Raw genomic sequence first — 20,053 nt, forward strand, 5'->3', positions numbered from 1 at the left:
TGGAAGGAATGTTGATGAGATGCATGAGAGGAGATCTTAAATGTGTGTGTTTATATAAGAAAACAAATATACAGTAACATGGAATCGTCCTTCGAGAGTCTGTGAGCTTACAGAAATGTTGCTGTAAAAAAGATGGACTCAAAACTTCAACATTTGTAAATATGTTGAATTTTTATTCCCAATCCAGCAATGGGAACTGCTATAGGTTTTGTGCTCTAGGGGGCAGTAGAAGTAGAATGTTACATTTAAAATGTAATATTATATTTATTATTATAAATATCTTCAGTAAAATGTATCCTGGAGCACTGAGAGGAAAAATAACTCAAATGGAGAAAGATGTTCACATGCAGAATGCTGATATTAAACACTCATACACCTTCATATGATCGTTTACATACTGGACCTGACCAGAGGCTCATAGTTCACACATTTAACACAGACACTTCCTGAAGAGCTCTTTGTCACACGTCTAAAGAGGGAAGTGGGTGTAGCATCACTTTTTGTTTGACACAGATGAAGACGCAGCATATTTAGGTTCAGAGCCAGTAACAGTGTGTAGCAGAACAGGAACTTTAGTATCGTTCTGAAGTGGATTTGGTGTTGAAATCTGTGAGTGTGACCTAAGGATGAAGATCCTCCTCCTCATCTTCACCTTCTGCCTGATCTCAGGTAAAGAAATACACTTTATAATAATCCTCACTATCAGCAGCAGTGTTACATTAGGAAAGGTTTTGCTCAGATGGATTTTTGTTGTTTTGTTAGATGGAGGAGCCTCTAAGGAAGTAACAGGATATTTAGGAGGAAGAGTCTTAATCAAGTGCAAGTATAAAACAGAATCTACACAAAACCTAAAATATTTCTGTAAGGATTCATCGTCAGGCTGTTCTGATCTAATAAAGACAGGAGATAAAAACATGTGGGTAACTTCAGGAAGATTCTCACTGTTTGATGACACCAAATCAGCAGAGTTCAGGGTGATGATCAGAGAGCTCACTGGAGAGGACACTGGGAAATACCACTGTGGAATTGGGAAAGCTTATGGGGGAGACACTTCCACACCAGTGTCACTGAAGGTGCAGGAAGGTGAGTCTTCCACCACTGTTTTCTGTTTATTTTCACAAAGTTCTAATGTCATTAGCAGACCCTCAAAATGGCTGAGAAACCAATAAGCGCATTTTTATTATAACTCCTGACTGTAAATAAAATATCCAATTAAATCCAAAACAATCTTTTCACTTGCCCATTGAACTCACCTGTTTCCTTTTTACTCTCAATTATTTTCATGACTTTATTCCTGATGGTTCATGCCTTATCTTTACAATGTTTCATTGAAGGAAAAGCTCAACATCTAAACTCACATTCACGCATAACCTACATGTTACAAACAAACTTAATTTAAAAGTTATGTATCTGTTTGTCATGTTTAAAGACATGATAAAAAAAATATATATACCTTCACTTATTAAGCTTGTTGAACATATTTTAAACTATCAACAGGAAGCTCGGGGTCTAGAGAAGTGAGCGCATATACAGGAGGAAGAATCAACATCAAGTGCAGATATGAGGATAAATATAAAGACAAACCAAAATCTATCTGTAGGATCGGAACACAACAGTGGTGTTTTCCTTTAACAACAACAAAACTGATCAGTGAAATTACACATAATGGCAGATTCTCAATTTATGACAACAGAGGTGCAGGATTCTTCAATGTGTTTATTAGAGAACTGATTATGGAGGACACTGGAACATACTTGTTCACTGTTGCTGTGTCTGATGAAATTGAGTCCTCCACTGTAATAAATCTGACTGTAACAGAAGGTGAGTATCTATTTTATTATTATATTGCGTTTCATTAGGAAATAATGTGATCATATTTTTATGTATATTTACTATAATACATTAATTATCATTATTTAAGTGTCAGAGTAAAAAATAAAGCTAAATTAAGAAAAATGTATTCAGCTGTGATTCTTTTTATTGTATTTTGCTAAAGAGTTCATATTGATTTGGTGGTAGAAAATATTTCATCTATCCTAAAAAATACCGTTTATAATTTCTCCCTAATTACTACATTGACTGGAGATGATGGAATACAATTACCATATACATGCACGTGTAGTGGTATATAAAAACCTGGTTCCACAGTCCACCAAATTGTTTTGTGGCTGATAGAATATTGAAGAACAAACATTTAGTAGTATTGAAACAAATATGCTTAATCAGTTTGTAAAGAGATTATAACTATCTAAATGCTACAGTCATATTCAGATCCTTAAATGCATTTTTTCCTTTTCATTTTTGGGTTAATCAGACTTTAAAATATTATAACTTTAGTTATGTAAGATAATTATTCATCCATCCACCATCCACCCACCCACCCGGCCACACACCTATACATATTTCCAAACATATATCCAACATCAGTAAGCACTTTATCAGAAACAGTAGAAAATATTGAAATGAACTGTTGTTTTTCAAGGCCACCACACACATAAATTGATCTGATTGGTTGTGATTTGCAGATTTGTCCTATGAGAAGTCAATCAATAAGACTGTCCAAGTAGGAGAAGATTTAAACATCAGCTGTAAATACCCAGAATCCCTCAGGAATTATCCCAAGTTTCTCTGCAGGAGGCATGCAGCTGCTGTATGTCCTTATAAAATATCTGTTACAGAAAGTAGAAAAGATGTAAATGTGGGGAAATTCTCCCTGTATGATGACAGAACAGAACAAATCTTCACTGTGAGTATTAGAAATTTAGCTAAAACAGTCTCTGGTGAATTCTGGTGTGGAGCAGAAGCAGCCTGGACATCTGATCTTGAATACAAGGTTTATTTCACACAGATCAACCTGACAGTTACTGGTGAGTTTGTAGAGACGTGGAGACACACTGCATTAACTATTGTGACATTACAGAGTCTTTGTGTGAAGCATCGAGTCAGTGCACATCATAACCAACACTAGCCTGTGATATTATTGGTGATTAGTTAACAAAACAATAATGGTAGTATAAAAAGAGCAGATCTTTTTAGAAGGAAGTTTTTACCACATGGAACTGAATTAATGTAGCTGCTATTATCTGTTAACATTTAGAATTTTCTCCTTTTAGACTGAATGATGTGATGAGCAGATTTTATTAGCCTCATAATCTGTTATCTGGTCTTCCTCTGCTCGTGTGTATTTCACTTCACTTCCTGTGATTATCAGATGTATAAACAGCAGTCTGTACTTCTGACACAACAATAATGTAAACTGTATTGTGTTGCTTTTGTACTGATATCAGTCATATACCAGATTCACTCACTTCATGTTGTTTATTTTTAAATTAAACTTTTTACTGCTTTAGATTCAAGTGTACCAGTGCCAAAACTGATGCCAACTAAACCTTCATCACCACTACCATTATCATCATCCTCATCATCACCACTATCCCTATCAGCATCTTCCTTCTCCTCCTTTCCATTATCATTACCATCACCATCATCATTACCATCACCATCATCATCATTACCACCACCATTATCATCACCATCATCATCATCGCCACTATCCCTATCAACATCTTCCTTCTCCTCCTTCCCATCATCATTACCACCACCATCACCATCATCATTGCCACTATTCCTATCAGCATATTTCCTCTCCTCCTCCTCCTCCTCCTCCTCCTCCTCCTCCTCCTCATCATCATCATCATCATCATCATCTAAACCAGCAGGTGAGTCTCCTCATGTGCACGTCAGACCCATAACTTTAATGAATCTGATCCCTTAAGAATGTGATCAGCATGTAGGGTAAAGTTTCTCTTCCATGATTTCCAGCTTCCACTGTGATCACGGTGTCTGTAATTCTGCTGCTGCTTCTGATTGGAATCATATTCCTCACTTTCACTGTTCAAAAGAGACGCAGGATGGACGGTACATAAACTTAAACACATGATAAAATGCTTAATATAAACATGTATCTTGTAATGCAGATGTAAATGCAAGTAAAACAGTATTTATTAAATCCAGACAGAGAAATCGAAATAATAAATCTAATTTATTGTCCACACATATCCAGTTCATGCAAGATAGTTAAGTACAGTGGTACCTCGACATACGAGTTTAATTCGTTCCGCACCTTGCTCGTATGTCAAATTGCTCGTATTTCAACGCAAATTTCCCCATTGAAATTAATTGAAATGCCATTAATCCGTTCTATCCCCCAAAATGCCACCCCAGTTGTTTTTGTTACGTGTTTTTGAATAAGTAAATTTATTTATAAATACTGTTTTTCTCACAGCTAAGTTCAATTTCTCTTAACACACCCAGGCCTGATTACTGCCACACCTGTTCACAATCAAGAAATCTCTTAAATAGGAGCTGCCTGACAAAGTGAAGTAGATCAAAAGATCCTCAAAAGCTAGACATCATGCCGAGAGCCAAAGAAATTCAGAAACAAATGAGAAAGAAAATAATTGAGATCCATCAGTCTGGAAAAGGTTATAAAACATTTTTTAAAGCTTTGGGATTAATTGTAAAGCTTTGTTACATCTAATGACTAGGAGATTATTTTATAACCTTCTCTTGATCATTAGCTTGTACATTAAGCAGTTGGATGAAACAAACAAAGAAAAGAATTTCTACAGAAACATCTGATCCTTATTTGGGTTATTCAGATTCACTTGATTAATAACAGGTTTATGAAATTACATTTCTACATGAGTTTGAATGTAAAGAGATCATTTAAAGCAGCAACATTCCACATTATAAACTATAATATGAACTTTTGTAACACTGATATTGTCATTTTTATCTAAAAAATGCTTTTTATTTCTTGCCATGCTGTTTCATGCAATTTTCACAAGGGTGTACAGATTTTTTAATATATTTATTGTAGATGAATAAATGCAGAATGTCTAGAGATTATGACATCACAAACTGAAAATAGCAGCGTTAATACATACTGATTCGGTGACTATGTTTTTTTTCCCCCAGCAGGTACAGATTCTGTTGTCCAATATTCTGTCCAAAAGTCAGGAAGTGACCAAGCGGTAATTCACTTTATATATTTATGAGTCTGTTCAGTTACAAACCTTATTTCCATTTAAGAAAAGAACAAATAAATGTGTGTTTCTGTTGATCTCTCAGGTTCCTCTTGCTGTCTCTGATTGTGAGGAGATTAACAACACCAAACAATTTTCTACCTCAGAACCTAGAACCTTCACAGTTTACTTAACTGCTTAACTACCAACAATTTCCTCTAAGCCATGTCAAAATGTTTATGCAGAGATTGCAGGTCCCACAATCTCATGTGATTGTGCAATTTATTCTTCTGCTTAACTACCCACAATCCCCTCTGATCAGGAAATCTACTTGACAGCTCAGTTACCCACAATCCTCTCTGCTGAGAAATCTGTTAAAGGTTTGACTCAAGCAACAGTGAGTTCTCACTCCAATACCACCAGCTCTAATAATGCAGTTCCACAGATTAAGGAAGACGACTTTTCTGTCTACGCTTCAGTCAGTCACGTGACTTCATCTGTTTAGTTCTACATCATTAGGGCTTCAGTCATGTGGCAGTGGAACTTTACTATTTAATTTAGATTTCCTTTTTTCTTTCTTTTTCCTCCTCTGTCCCTCCGTTAAAACATCATGGTCACATGATGTGAAAATGATGACAGAACAGAACAAATCTTCACTGTGAGTATCAGAAATGTATATAATGTATATAATGTGAAGTGGTTGTTGTGGAAATGTTTTTTTTTTTTTTTATCAAATAAATAATGTCATGGAAAATGTTTTTCAAGCATGAGATAAGATGTTTAATGAGATGTTGTTTTCTATGTGCTTAAATTTGTGGGATTTTACATTTTTGTATCTGAAACATGAACTTGTTGTAAATGACACTTTAAAGAGTTTTAAAATGTCTTTTTCTTTTATGTATTTATATCTGATATTATCAAAACATTTTTGACATTATAATTTTGACTTGCACTGCAAGAGTCTGCCTGTGAATTGAGATCGATGTTACGGTGAAAGAAGCTGAACTTGAAACTTCAGCATGTGTGTGTACAGTATATGTAGAGGTGGTGTTCCCAGAACAGTAACAGGAATTGCTATACGTCTTGTATTTAAGAGGTCGGTAGAGCAGTACACACTTGTATAGAGTAATAAATATCCTCAGAGAAATGTTAATCCTGGAGTCCTGAAAAATAACTCACATGCAGAATGCTGATATTAAACACTCCTACACCTTCATATAATTATTTACACAAAACACAGAACATTTGCTTATTTTGTGTCAGAAGCATAAAACGGTTTGTATTATGCTTATGTAGTTCACACACACACACTTGATGAACAGCTCTTTTTCACACAGCCAGAAGGGGAAATGGGTGATGCAGCATCACTTTCTGGTTAACACTCAGTTAAAGATGCAGGACAGAGACAGTAACAGTGTGTAGCAGGACAGGAGATTTAATATCGTTCTGAAGTGGATTTGGTGTGTAGATCTGTGACTGTGACCTCAGGATGAAGATCCTCCTCATCATCTTCACCATCTGCCTGATCTCAGGTAAAGAAATACACTTTATAATAATTCTTACTTTCAGCAGCAGTGTTACATGAAGAAAGGTTTTTGTTTAAATGAATATTTGGTGTTTTGTTCTAATCTTAAGACAGAGGCTAAAAATGAGTGGGTAACTTCAGGAAGATTTTCACTGTTTGACACCAAATCAGCAAAGCTCAGGGTGATCAGAGAGCTCACTGTAGAGGACGCTGGGATGTATCAGTGTGGATTTGGGAATGTTAACGGGAAAGATATTTTGACAAGGTGAGGAAGGTGCAGGAAGGTGAGTCTCCCACCACTGCCCACTGTTTATCTCCACAAAGCTCTAGTGTCATTATCAGACACACAAAATGGCTGAGAATCCAATCAATGCATTTAAAAATATCAAATAAAATCCAAAACAATCGTTCTTTATTCATTCACTTATCTTTACAAGTTTCATTTTAAGAAATGCTCAACTGCTCACCTCATCTTTACGCCTAACCTGCATGTTCAAAACTAACTAGTTTAAAGTTATGAATCTTTTTGTCATGTTTAAAGTCATGATCTTGAAAAAAAATTACATTTAAGTATCTACTTCTGCATTTAATTGTTTGAACATGATTTGAACTTGCTTATAACAGGAAGCTTGGGCTCTAGAGAAGTCAATGCATATACAGGAGGAGGAGTCAATATCAAGTGCAGATATGAGGATAAATATAAGGACAAACAAAAAACTATCTGTAGGATCGGAACACAACAGTGGTGTTTTACTCAAACAACAAAAAATCTGTACAGTGAATGGACACATAATGGCAGATTCTCAGTTTATGACAACAGAAATGCAGGATTCTTTAATGTATTTATCAGAGAACTGATTATGGAGGACACTGGAACAAACTTTTTCACTGTTGCTGTGTCTGATGAAATTAAGACCTACACTGTAGTAAATCTAACAGTAACAGAAGGTGAGTATCTATTATTGTGTTTCATTAGAAGAAAATGTGATCATATTTATATGAAAATTTACTGTATCACATTAAATATCATTAATTAAATGTCAAAATGAAAAGTAAAGCTAAATAACCAGCTGTCACTTTAGGATTCATTTTGCTAATGAATTTATGATTTGGTGGAAGAAAATATTTAATCTCTCCTAGAATATGCCATAATTTATAATTTCCCTCTAATTACTTCAATGACTGGAGATGATGAGATAAAATTACTATATACATGCATGTGTGGTTGTATATGAAAACCTGATTTCACATTCCACAATTCTTTTGTGGCTGAAAGAATATTGAAGAATAAACATTTAGTTTTATTGAAACAAATATGCTTAATAAATTTGTAAACAGATTGTGATCTAAATGCTACAGTCATATTCAGATCCTTAAATGCATTTGTTTCCTTTACATTTTTGAGTTAACCAGACTTTATAATAATATAACTTTAGTTATGTAAGAGAATTATTCACCCATCCATCCATCCATCCATCCATCCATCCACTGAAATGTACTATTTTTTTTCCAAGGCCACCACACAAATTAATTAATCTGATGGTTGTGATTTGCAGATCTGTCCTATGAGAAGTTCATCAATAAGACTGTCCAAGTAGGAAGAGATTTAAACATCAACTGCAAATACCCAGAATCCCTCAAGAATTATCCCAGGAATTATTAAGTTTCTCTGCAGGAGGCATGCAGCTGCTGTATGTCCTTATAAAATGTCTGTTACAGAAAGTAGAAAAGATGTAAATGTGGGGAAATTCTCCCTGTATGATGACAGAACAGAACAAATCTTCACTGTGAGCATTAGAAATGTAGCTAAAACAGTCTCTGGTGAATTCTGGTGTGGAGCTGAAGCAGCCTGGACATCTGATCATGGATACAAGGTTTATTTCACACAGATCAACTGATAGTTACTGGTGAGTTTGTAGAGACACACTGCATTAACTATTGTGACATTACAGAGACTTTGTGTGATGCATAGAGTCAGTGCACATCATAACCAACACTAGCCTGTGATCTAATTGGGATAAGTGAACAGAACAATAATGGTAGTTTAAATAGAGCAGATCTTTTTAGAAGGAAGTTTGTGACCACATGGAACTGAATTAATGTAGCTGCTATTATCTGTTAACATTTAGAATTTTCTTCTTTTAGACTAAATGATGTGATGAGCAGATTTTATTAGCCTCATAATCTGTTATCTGGTCTTCCTCTGCTCGTGTGTATTTCACTTCACTTCCTGTGATTATCAGATGTATAAACAGCAGTCTGTACTTCTGACACAACAATAATGTAAACTGTATTGTGTTGCTTTTGTACTGATATCAATCACATACCAGATTCACTCACTTCATGTTGTTTATTTTTAAACTAAACTTTTTACTGCTTCAGATTCAAGTGTACCAGTGTCAAAACTGAAGCCAACTAAACCTTCATCACCACAACCATTATCATCATCCTCATCATCATCCCCAAAATCCCAATCAACATCTCATCTCATCACCATCACCACATGTAAACCAGCAGGTGAGTCTCCTCATGTGCACATCATCCCATAACTTTAATGAATCTGATCCCTTAAGAATGATCAGCATGTAGGGTAAAGTTTCTCTTCCATGATTTCCAGCTTCCACTGTGATCACGGTGTCTGTAATTCTGCTGCTGCTTCTGATTGGAATCATATTCCTCACTTTCACTGTTCAAAAGAGATGCAGGATGCACGGTACATAAACTCAAACACATGATAAAATGCTTAATATAAACATCTATCATGTAATGCAGATGTAAATGCAACTAAAACAGCATTTATTAAATCCAGACAGAGAAATCTAATTTGTGTCCATGAACAAGAATCAGTGGATTAAATTTCGTGACTATAATCACAAAATGCCATGAGACTGGGCTCCTCTCTACAGCGCTGTTCAAATCATTCTATGGGTTTTTGGCAGCATTTAGATCCAGACTCTGACTGAAACATTCCTTTGTTCATACTGAATGTAAATTGGTGTGAAAGTGTCCTGATTTTCTTCTTCTTTTTTTTTTTTTTTTACATGTTTGTCACACTTTAATGCTTCAAATCATCAAACTAATTTAAATATTAGTAAAAGATAACACAAGTGAACACAACATTCAGTTTTTAAATGAAGGTTTTTATTATTGAGGGAAAACAAAATCCAAAACTACATGGCCCCATGTGAAAAAGTGTTTGCCCCCCTGTTAAAACTGTTTTTTTACACCTGAGTTGAATTTCTCTCGCCACACCCTGACCTGATTACTGCCACACCTGTTCACAATCAGGAAATCTCTTAAATAGGACCTGCCTGACAAAGTGAAGTAGACCAAAAGATCCTCAAAAGCTAGACATCATGCTGAGATCCAAAGAAATTCAGAAACAAATGAGCAAGAAAATAATTGAGATCCATCAGTCTGGAAAAGGTTATAAAGCCATTTTTAAAGCTTTGGGACTCCCGTGAACCACAGTGAGAGCCATTATTCACAAATGGCAAAAACATGGAACAGTGGAGAACTTTCCCAGGAGTGGCCGGCTGACCAAAATTACCCCAAGAGCACAGCGACGACTCATGCAAGAGGTCACAAAAGACCCCCCAACAACATCCACAGAACTGCAGGCCTCACTTGCCTCAGTTAAGATCAGTGTTCATGACTCAACCGTTAGAAAGAGACTGGGGAAAAATGGTCTGCATGGCAGAGTTCCAAGACGAAAACAGCTGCTGAGCAAAAAGAACATGAAGGCTCATCTTAGTTTTGCCAGAAAACATCTTGTTGATCCCAAGACTTTGGAAAATACTCTCGACTGACGAGACAAAAAATGCGCATATGGAAGGTGTGTCCCATTACGTCCGTCATAAAAGTAACACCGCATTTCATAAAAAGAACATCATACCAACAGTAAAATATGGTGGTGGTAGTGTGATGGTCTGGGGCTGTTTTGCTGCTTCAGGATCTGGAAGACTTGCTGAAGGAGACTGTCCAGCCATCTGTTCGTGACCTCAAGCAGAAGCGAACTTGGTTTCTGTAGCAGGACAATGATGTGGCCTAGTCACTGACCTGAATCCTACTGAGATGCTGTGGCATGACCATAAAAAGGAAGTTCATGTTTGAAAACCCTCCAATGTGGGTGAATTACAACAATTCTGCATAGACGAGTGACCAAAATTCCTCCACAGCGCTGAAACAGACACATTGCAAGTTATCGCAAATGCATGATTGCAGTTGTTGCTGCTAAGTGTGGCCCATCCAGTTATTAGATTTAGGGGCAAACATTTTTTCACACAGGGCCATGTAGGTTTGGATTCGGTTTTCCCCTCAATAATAAAACCTTCATTTAAAATCTGCATGTTGTGTTCACTTGTTTTTTTTTTTACTAATATTTAAATTAGTTTGATGATCTGAAACATTAAAGTGTGACAAACATGCAAAAAAATAAGAAACCAGGAAGGGGCAAACACTTTTTCACACCACTGTATTTGTGCCTTGGGATGTTATTATGCTTCATGATTAATTTTATACTTAGACCTTCAGCCTCAGCTGAAGCTTTTTTTAAATGACTCCCAAAGTTCTACTGTGGTCTAATCAGACCTTAACACATTATAGCATTGTGTTATACATTATTTTGGGATCATTCAGGTGACCTCTAATTTATTCTATCAAAAAAAAGGGGCTTTGATTTATCATTAGCCCCCAAAGCCTTGATATGTTGAAGAATATGAGAGATTGACCAGTATTTTCCAGATATCCCTGCAGATCTTTCAATGTTGCTACAGTAGATGTCTGTAGGTGATGACCCATTTTTTTATGTTGGCCTTTATGCTGTTCCCCTTTTACATCTAATGACTAGGAGATTATTTTATAACCTTCTCTTGATCATTATCTTGTACATTAAGCAGTTGGATGAAACAAACAAAGGAAAGAATTCCTACAGAAACATCTGATCCTTATTTGGGGTTAATTATATTTACTTGATTAATGACAGGTTTATGAAATTACATTTCTACATGAGTTTGAATGTAAAGAGATTATTTAAAGCCAACTAAACCTTCATCACCACAACCATTATCATCCTCATCATCATCGCCAAAATCCCAATCAACATCAACAAGCAGCCAGATTCCACATTATAAACTATCATATTAACTTTTGTTAATATTTTGTATAATATATGTTAAGACTTTTTGTCATTTTTATAAAAAAAAATGCTTTTTATTTCTTGCCATGCCATTTCATGCAATTTTCACAAGGGTGTGCAGATTTTTCATATATATATTGTAGATGAATAAATGCAGAATGTCTGAAGATTATGACATCACAAAATGAAAATAGCAGCGTTAATACATACTGATTCGGTGACTGTTTTTTTTCCCCCAGCAGGTACAGATTCTGTTGTGCAGTATTCTATCCAAACTCAGGAAGTGGCCAAGCGGTAATTCACTTTATATATTTTATTTAGTTACAAACCTTATAGTAGATTAAGTTAAGGACAAATATATGTTTCTGTTGATCTCTCAGGTTCCTCTTGCTGTCTGATTCTGAGGAGATTAGACACCAAACAATTTTTTTGCCTCAGAAGCTGAAACTTCCACAGTTTACTCAACTGCTTAACTACCCACAATCCCCTCTGAGCCTTCTCAAACTGTTTATGCAGAGATAGTTTCCTACAATCTCCTGTGATTCTGCTATTTATTCTACTGCTCAACTACCCACAATCCACTCTGATCAGGAAATCTACTTGACAGCTCAGTTACCTACAAGCCTCTCTGCTGAGAAATCTGTTAAAGGTTTGACTCACGCTACAGTGAGTTCTCACTCCAATACCACCAGCTTTAATGATGCAGTTCCACAGATTGACTGAAGTGTAGACAGAAAAGTCGTCTTCCTTAGTCACGTGACTTCATCTGTTTAATTCTGCATTATTAGGGCTTCAGTCATGTGGCAGTGGAACGTTACTATTTAATTCAGATTTCCTTTCTCTTTCTTCTACCTCTTTTTCCTCCTCTGTCCCTCCCTCAATACAATGATATGATCATTATGACAGAACAGAACAAATCTTCACTGTGAGTATTAGAAATGTAACTGTAACAGTCTCTGGTGAATTCTGGTGTGGAGCAGAAGCAGCCTGGATATCTGATCATGAATACAGGGTTTATTTCACACAGATCAACGTAACACTTACTGCTGAGTTTGTAGAGACATGGAGACACACTGAATTAACACATTGTGTGAAGCATAGAGGCAGCACACATCCTAACAACCGCCTGTGATATTATTGGTAATTAGTAAATAGAACAATAATGGCAGTACAAATAGAGCAGTTATTTTTAGAACAAAGTTTATTACCACATGGAACTGAAGTGACGATGCTGCTATTTTAATCTTCTGAATTCTGTGTTTCAAAATAAACTAATTTAAACCTTCACAATTATGCTGAAATTTTTGTATTATGCTCACAGTCTCTCACAGTTGTTTCTCCTTTTTTGTTGTTGTACACGTATATTTTTGCTTCACTTTTAATTCTTGTGATTAAACCTGTACTGCTGTAGTACCTGTAAATATCAGTGGTGTATCATTAATATGTTGAACACCAATGAATTAAAGCTTTGGTAATGGATACGATTTATTTCCATTTATTTGGTGTCATGAGTTCAGCTGTGAATCTGATTGGTACTTCAACACTGTAGAATTAACCTTGTTAAAGCTCCAGTGAATGTAAATTAAGAGATCATTTGTATAACTTGAGTCTTTGTTGGTGTTAAAGTTCTGCTTGATGTTTTATTTTATTAGAATAAGAGTTTATTGTTGTAAAATAAATGTTTTTAAGGGTTTCCCGTGTTGTTGTTGTTCAGTACATTATTGTTGAATTTGTTCTATCTACTATCCAGCATTGGTTATCCCTAATCTAAAAATTCTGTGGATCATCATCAAGCCTGTGTTTGTGCTGTAAGTGTGAGTTTGACAATAAAACAGCAAATGCTTTGTTTTACCAGATTCTTTCTGATTCAACTTTTTTTTCTTGCTGACACTACAATATGAAGTTATGAAGGGGAGGAATGTAAATCTGCAAGCAGGCAGAAAAATCTTAACGTTTGCAGATTTACTTTTAAGGTTTTGGACACTAATGAGAGAATCCTGCACTTCTGTTGACAGGAACTGCTTACTTGACCTGTGATTACTTGGTATTTTGACTGCTAATGCCACTAGAACGATGTAGAAATAAACAGAAGGCAGTGGTGGGAGACTCGCCTTCCTTTACTTTCAGTTCCACCAGTGTTAAAATGTCTTTACAATCTTTATCTACTCCACAGTAGTATGTCAGTGTCTTCTTCAGTGAGCTCCTTGATCATCACCATGAACTCTGCTGATTTAGTGTCATCTAACAGTGAGAATCTTCCTGAAGTTACTGACTTTCACAGCCCACACTGCGACGCAAAATACGCCGCTTTCAAATGTATCCACTTTGGATAGCATTTTCAAAAAGATACGTTTTTGTTGAGCGACAAAGCCGTCTCCGTGAGGACGGAAGGCCAAAACAGAGAAAAATATGCATTTTCAAATAAATACTGTGGCAGCGGGGGCGGGGCCGAGTGCCGGGTTGTGAATGGAGGGCAGGGCCGGGAGAAGATAGGCAGGAAATTGCCTCACCTGAAGCCTATCTAACCTCATGTGTTTTCTGTTGCAGTGATCAAAGGAGGCATTTAAGAAGGAGGGAGTGTGTGTGTGTGAATGTTTTTGCGTACGGGTGCCAGAGACCTGCGGCGTGAGCACAGTGCAGACAAACCCTCTGTAAAATCTAAATAAAGATGGCTGAATAGCCTTTACACCTGACCTGTTGTGGCGTTCCTCCTTCCCCACTGACACGCTCTCCCACAAATACATATTAGTGTGGACATGGCCACAGACAATAAACCAAGCGCAGGTTTCAAATAATCAGACAAGTTTTCAAAAATCACCAACAGTGTTGGGCAACGTTACTTTTAAAAGTAATGCATTACAATATTGAGTTACTCCCCAAAAAAGTAACTAATTACGTAATGCGTTATATTACTTTTGCGTTACTTTTGCGTTACTTGTTACTTGTATGTCTTTCACGCCTTACAGGTGTAATATAGATAATTTAAATAAGTTTTAAAGAAATAAGTTATATTAGGGCAAAAGACATGTCTTAATGATTTAAAATGTTTAATAACTTCTTAGGGAACAATAAGATGATCGACTAACTTTTGACCACAAGGCTGAACACTTTCCAGTCGCACTTCTGTACACTGCTTTTCAATCTGCCTTAGCCGTCAGGAATGTAACTATCGTTAGTGTATATAAGGTTTAGATTCATTCTGAACGCTTTTACAAAGTTCGCGCTTTTATCAGTGACCGTGGCAGTTTATCTTCCCACAAAGAGCAAACGAGCTGTGAGTTTGCTCTCTATCTCCGCTGTGATGGCATCGTACATGTCTCCCACAGAAAACTTTTATTCTGAGCAGTCTATAGAGCTGCAGTGGTATTTTATTTGAAGTGGTATTTTTTGCAGTTGACACGAGCTTTTCACCAACACATAATCTACACTTAACCATTATTCCCTTCTCCTTTTCCTCGACTATTTCAAAATAATAAGAATACTTCCATCACAGTAATGTAATCACTAGTTTGCCATCTCCGCTTCTGACCAGCTTCTGTTTCCCCAACACTGATCACCAACACCTCCCTTATCCATTTCCAAACCTTCAGGAGTATAGAGTAGTATTACAAGTATAATATATAGTTATATTTAGTATATAGTATTATATAGTATACAGTATTCTACCACTAGGGAACATGGCCTCAGGAAGTGGGGGTGCTGGGGGTGCTGCAGCACCCCCTATTGGCAAGAGAGAGATTTTTTTTTAAATGTAGTCCTATTAAAAATATTTTGCACAATTTATAAATTCCTTATGAATATTTTAGGAAACGATTTTGACACACGTAGGCTATTAAGTGTATTTTGGATTTTTATTTATTTATTTTGAGGCCTAATCAACACAGTTTCGGAAGTTACGTTAGTAACTAGGCTAGTGGTAACGTTAGCTGAGTAAAGAGGTTTCCCGCTCGTTCCATGCAGCGTATGATACATACATCTATGGCAGCAGCAGACTAGTAAATTTACATAGGAAATATGGCACAAAAACGGATTTTGGATTTTTTTGGAAAACCACTAGTGAAGAACTTTAGAACCGCAACCATGACAACGGAGTCTGTCCACCTGCCTCTGCCTGCAGTTGCACCGGCAGGCCCAGCCCCAGCACCCGCAACCCAACCTAGCGTGATTGGATTAGACGAGCCCTTCCAGCCAACATCCAGTTTCAAATTTCCTGCACGGCGTTGTGGTAATGAAACGTTCTCACGTTCTGTTGCACTGGCTTGGTTTGCTAGATGGCAGTGGCTGCATTATGTGGAAGAGACTGATCAGATTTTGTGTTTTGTTTGCCTGAAAGCAGTCGGTAAAAACCTCATACCTAGAGACAACAGACTACAGTTTGTGCTTGTTATTAATTAGACATATGATAATTGGTAAGGCGCGTGAAGTTCATTTGTAAAGCGCGTTTCACACGCGCGGGTGATTTTAGTTTGGCTTTCTCTGGCAGCGCGCAAACATAGCCTAAATGCCTTTCCCTTGTGGAAGATAAAATTAGCTCTTCATACCTTTTACAACAACATGAAGATATCAGAAAAAGAGATTGGTGGTCTCTTTCCTGCTCGTGTTCCACATCCCTCTCAAAGCGCAGAGCGGGAGGCTATAACGCGTCTTTGTGTGGAAATATAAAACTGTTTTTTTTTTTTTTTAAATGGATTCAACTTTATTATATTATGTAAGTTAACAGTATTTACTGATAATTATTTCAATGCTTTACAGGCTTTAGTGTGTTGTTTCTTTTTTTAATTTTTTTTTATTTATTTCAAAACAACCCCCCAACCACCGCAACACCGCCGGTATTTGGTCCATTACCACCGCAGTGGTAAAAAAACTGCCATCGTCACAGCCCTATGTATTTATTTTAAAAATGTATTCCAAATAGGCTCATAGGTTTTTTGTGCAAAAAAATAAATAAAAAAAATTCACAGCACCCCCTGTTCAAAATTACTTCCAGTAATGCCCTGCTAGGGAACAAAATATACAAAAGATAATAAACAGCATGAACAACCCCATAATGAATATATCTGTGCAGTAAAATACAGACTGAATACTGCAGAATTATATTTTAAACATAGTGTTCAAAAGATATTTCTGGCTTTTACTTTATTTAATTTAATTTAATTCTAAAATGACATCACTGAAAAGTTTTTCCTCCCACACGTGCATTTCTTGTTTTCCTCCTGTGTTTCTCACATTATCCTCTAGATGGCAGAAGAAGCAACGAACCAATTTAAATTAAACTATTGTTTAGAGCTCCAAGGTGATTCCACAGTTGTGGTGATATTTACACCTTTTAACATTTTCAAAAGTGTCACAATTCAAAGAGACACTTTTATATAATAATTTTCGTCAATAGACATTTAAGGCAACATTTATACCATGTTTGCTTGTTTAACATAAGGGAGCAAAAAAAAAAATAAATAAAAATAGACATCTATATATTAAAAGCAAGGGGATATGGTGATCTCCAAGAAATTGAGATGATGCCACTCTTGTTTAAATATACTGGTATCCTTGTAAACTGATTGTTCTGAACCTAAACATGTATATTTTCATAGCCTAATGGAAGACTCATGGAAGGAATGTTGATGAGATGCATGAGAGGAGATCTTAAATGTGTGTGTTTATATAAGAAAACAAATATACAGTAACATGGAATCGTCCTTCGAGAGTCTGTGAGCTTACAGAAATGTTGCTGTAAAAAAGATGGACTCAAAACTTCAACATTTGTAAATATGTTGAATTTTTATTCCCAATCCAGCAATGGGAACTGCTATAGGTTTTGTGCTCTAGGGGGCAGTAGAAGTAGAATGTTACATTTAAAATGTAATATTATATTTATTATTATAAATATCTTCAGTAAAATGTATCCTGGAGCACTGAGAGGAAAAATAACTCAAATGGAGAAAGATGTTCACATGCAGAATGCTGATATTAAACACTCATACACCTTCATATGATCGTTTACATACTGGACCTGACCAGAGGCTCATAGTTCACACATTTAACACAGACACTTCCTGAAGAGCTCTTTGTCACACGTCTAAAGGGGGAAGTGGGTGTAGCATCACTTTTTGTTTGACACAGATGAAGACGCAGCATATTTAGGTTCAGAGCCAGTAACAGTGTGTAGCAGAACAGGAACTTTAGTATCGTTCTGAAGTGGATTTGGTGTTGAAATCTGTGAGTGTGACCTAAGGATGAAGATCCTCCTCCTCATCTTCACCTTCTGCCTGATCTCAGGTAAAGAAATACACTTTATAATAATCCTCACTATCAGCAGCAGTGTTACATTAGGAAAGGTTTTGCTCAGATGGATTTTTGTTGTTTTGTTAGATGGAGGAGCCTCTAAGGAAGTAACAGGATATTTAGGAGGAAGAGTCTTAATCAAGTGCAAGTATAAAACAGAATCTACACAAAACCTAAAATATTTCTGTAAGGGTTCATCGTCAGGCTGTTCTGATCTAATAAAGACAGGAGATAAAAACATGTGGGTAACTTCAGGAAGATTCTCACTGTTTGATGACACCAAATCAGCAGAGTTCAGGGTGATGATCAGAGAGCTCACTGGAGAGGACACTGGGAAATACCACTGTGGAATTGGGAAAGCTTATGGGGGAGACACTTCCACACCAGTGTCACTGAAGGTGCAGGAAGGTGAGTCTTCCACCACTGTTTTCTGTTTATTTTCACAAAGTTCTAATGTCATTAGCAGACCCTCAAAATGGCTGAGAAACCAATAAGCGCATTTTTATTATAACTCCTGACTGTAAATAAAATATCCAATTAAATCCAAAACAATCTTTTCACTTGCCCATTGAACTCACCTGTTTCCTTTTTACTCTCAATTATTTTCATGACTTTATTCCTGATGGTTCATGCCTTATCTTTACAATGTTTCATTGAAGGAAAAGCTCAACATCTAACCTCACTTTCACGCATAACCTACATGTTACAAACAAACTTAATTTAAAAGTTATGTATCTGTTTGTCATGTTTAAAGTCATGATAAAAAAAATATATATACCTTCACTTATTAAGCTTGTTGAACATATTTTAAACTATCAACAGGAAGCTCGGGGTCTAGAGAAGTGAGCGCATATACAGGAGGAAGAATCAACATCAAGTGCAGATATGAGGATAAATATAAAGACAAACCAAAATCTATCTGTAGGATCGGAACACAACAGTGGTGTTTTCCTTTAACAACAACAAAACTGATCAGTGAAATTACACATAATGGCAGATTCTCAATTTATGACAACAGAGGTGCAGGATTCTTCAATGTGTTTATTAGAGAACTGATTATGGAGGACACTGGAACATACTTGTTCACTGTTGCTGTGTCTGATGAAATTGAGTCCTCCACTGTAATAAATCTGACTGTAACAGAAGGTGAGTATCTATTTTATTATTATATTGCGTTTCATTAGGAAATAATGTGATCATATTTTTATGTATATTTACTATAATACATTAATTATCATTATTTAAGTGTCAGAGTAAAAAATAAAGCTAAATTAAGAAAAATGTATTCAGCTGTGATTCTTTTTATTGTATTTTGCTAAATACAGTTCATATTTAGTTCATCAGTTCATATTGATTTGGTGGTAGAAAATATTTCATCTATCCTAAAAAATACCGTTTATAATTTCTCCCTAATTACTACATTGACTGGAGATGATGGAATACAATTACCATATACATGCACGTGTAGTGGTATATAAAAACCTGGTTCCACAGTCCACCAAATTGTTTTGTGGCTGATAGAATATTGAAGAACAAACATTTAGTAGTATTGAAACAAATATGCTTAATCAGTTTGTAAAGAGATTATAACTATCTAAATGCTACAGTCATATTCAGATCCTTAAATGCATTTTTTCCTTTTCATTTTTGGGTTAATCAGACTTTAAAATATTATAACTTTAGTTATGTAAGATAATTATTCATCCATCCACCATCCACCCACCCACCCGGCCACACACCTATACATATTTCCAAACATATATCCAACATCAGTAAGCACTTTATCAGAAACAGTAGAAAATATTGAAATGAACTGTTGTTTTTCAAGGCCACCACACACATAAATTGATCTGATTGGTTGTGATTTGCAGATCTGTCCTATGAGAAGTCAATCAATAAGACTGTCCAAGTAGGAGAAGATTTAAACATCAGCTGTAAATACCCAGAATCCCTCAGGAATTATCCCAAGTTTCTCTGCAGGAGGCATGCAGCTGCTGTATGTCCTTATAAAATATCTGTTACAGAAAGTAGAAAAGATGTAAATGTGGGGAAATTCTCCCTGTATGATGACAGAACAGAACA

At 36.1% G+C, this 20,053-nt stretch overlaps 2 protein-coding genes and 1 long non-coding RNA gene across 9 annotated transcripts in view; 2 read left to right on the forward strand and 1 right to left on the reverse strand.

Annotated features, from left to right (window-relative positions):
- The window catches only part of LOC310737846 (polymeric immunoglobulin receptor-like), a 253,742-nt gene that overhangs the window by 48,751 nt on the left and 184,938 nt on the right, over window positions 1-20,053 (reverse strand). The gene's annotated exons all lie outside the window — the stretch shown is intronic.
- LOC310737285 (CMRF35-like molecule 9) lies at window positions 517-8,215 on the forward strand (the record flags this gene model as incomplete). The annotated part of the gene is made up of 3 exons (XM_083561531.1): window positions 517-669; window positions 763-1,083; window positions 8,109-8,215. Exons 1-3 carry the CDS (start codon window positions 627-629, stop codon window positions 8,213-8,215), a joined length of 471 nt encoding a protein of 156 aa, XP_083417657.1. The 5' UTR covers window positions 517-626.
- On the forward strand, window positions 3,612-5,140 carry LOC310739298. The gene is made up of 3 exons (XR_014537340.1): window positions 3,612-3,719; window positions 3,823-3,918; window positions 4,981-5,140. It is a non-coding gene; the product is annotated as an uncharacterized lncRNA (long non-coding RNA).

This window comes from Silurus aristotelis, assembly GCF_946808225.1.
Source record: "Silurus aristotelis genome assembly, chromosome: 2".
NCBI lineage: Eukaryota > Metazoa > Chordata > Actinopteri > Siluriformes > Siluridae > Silurus > Silurus aristotelis.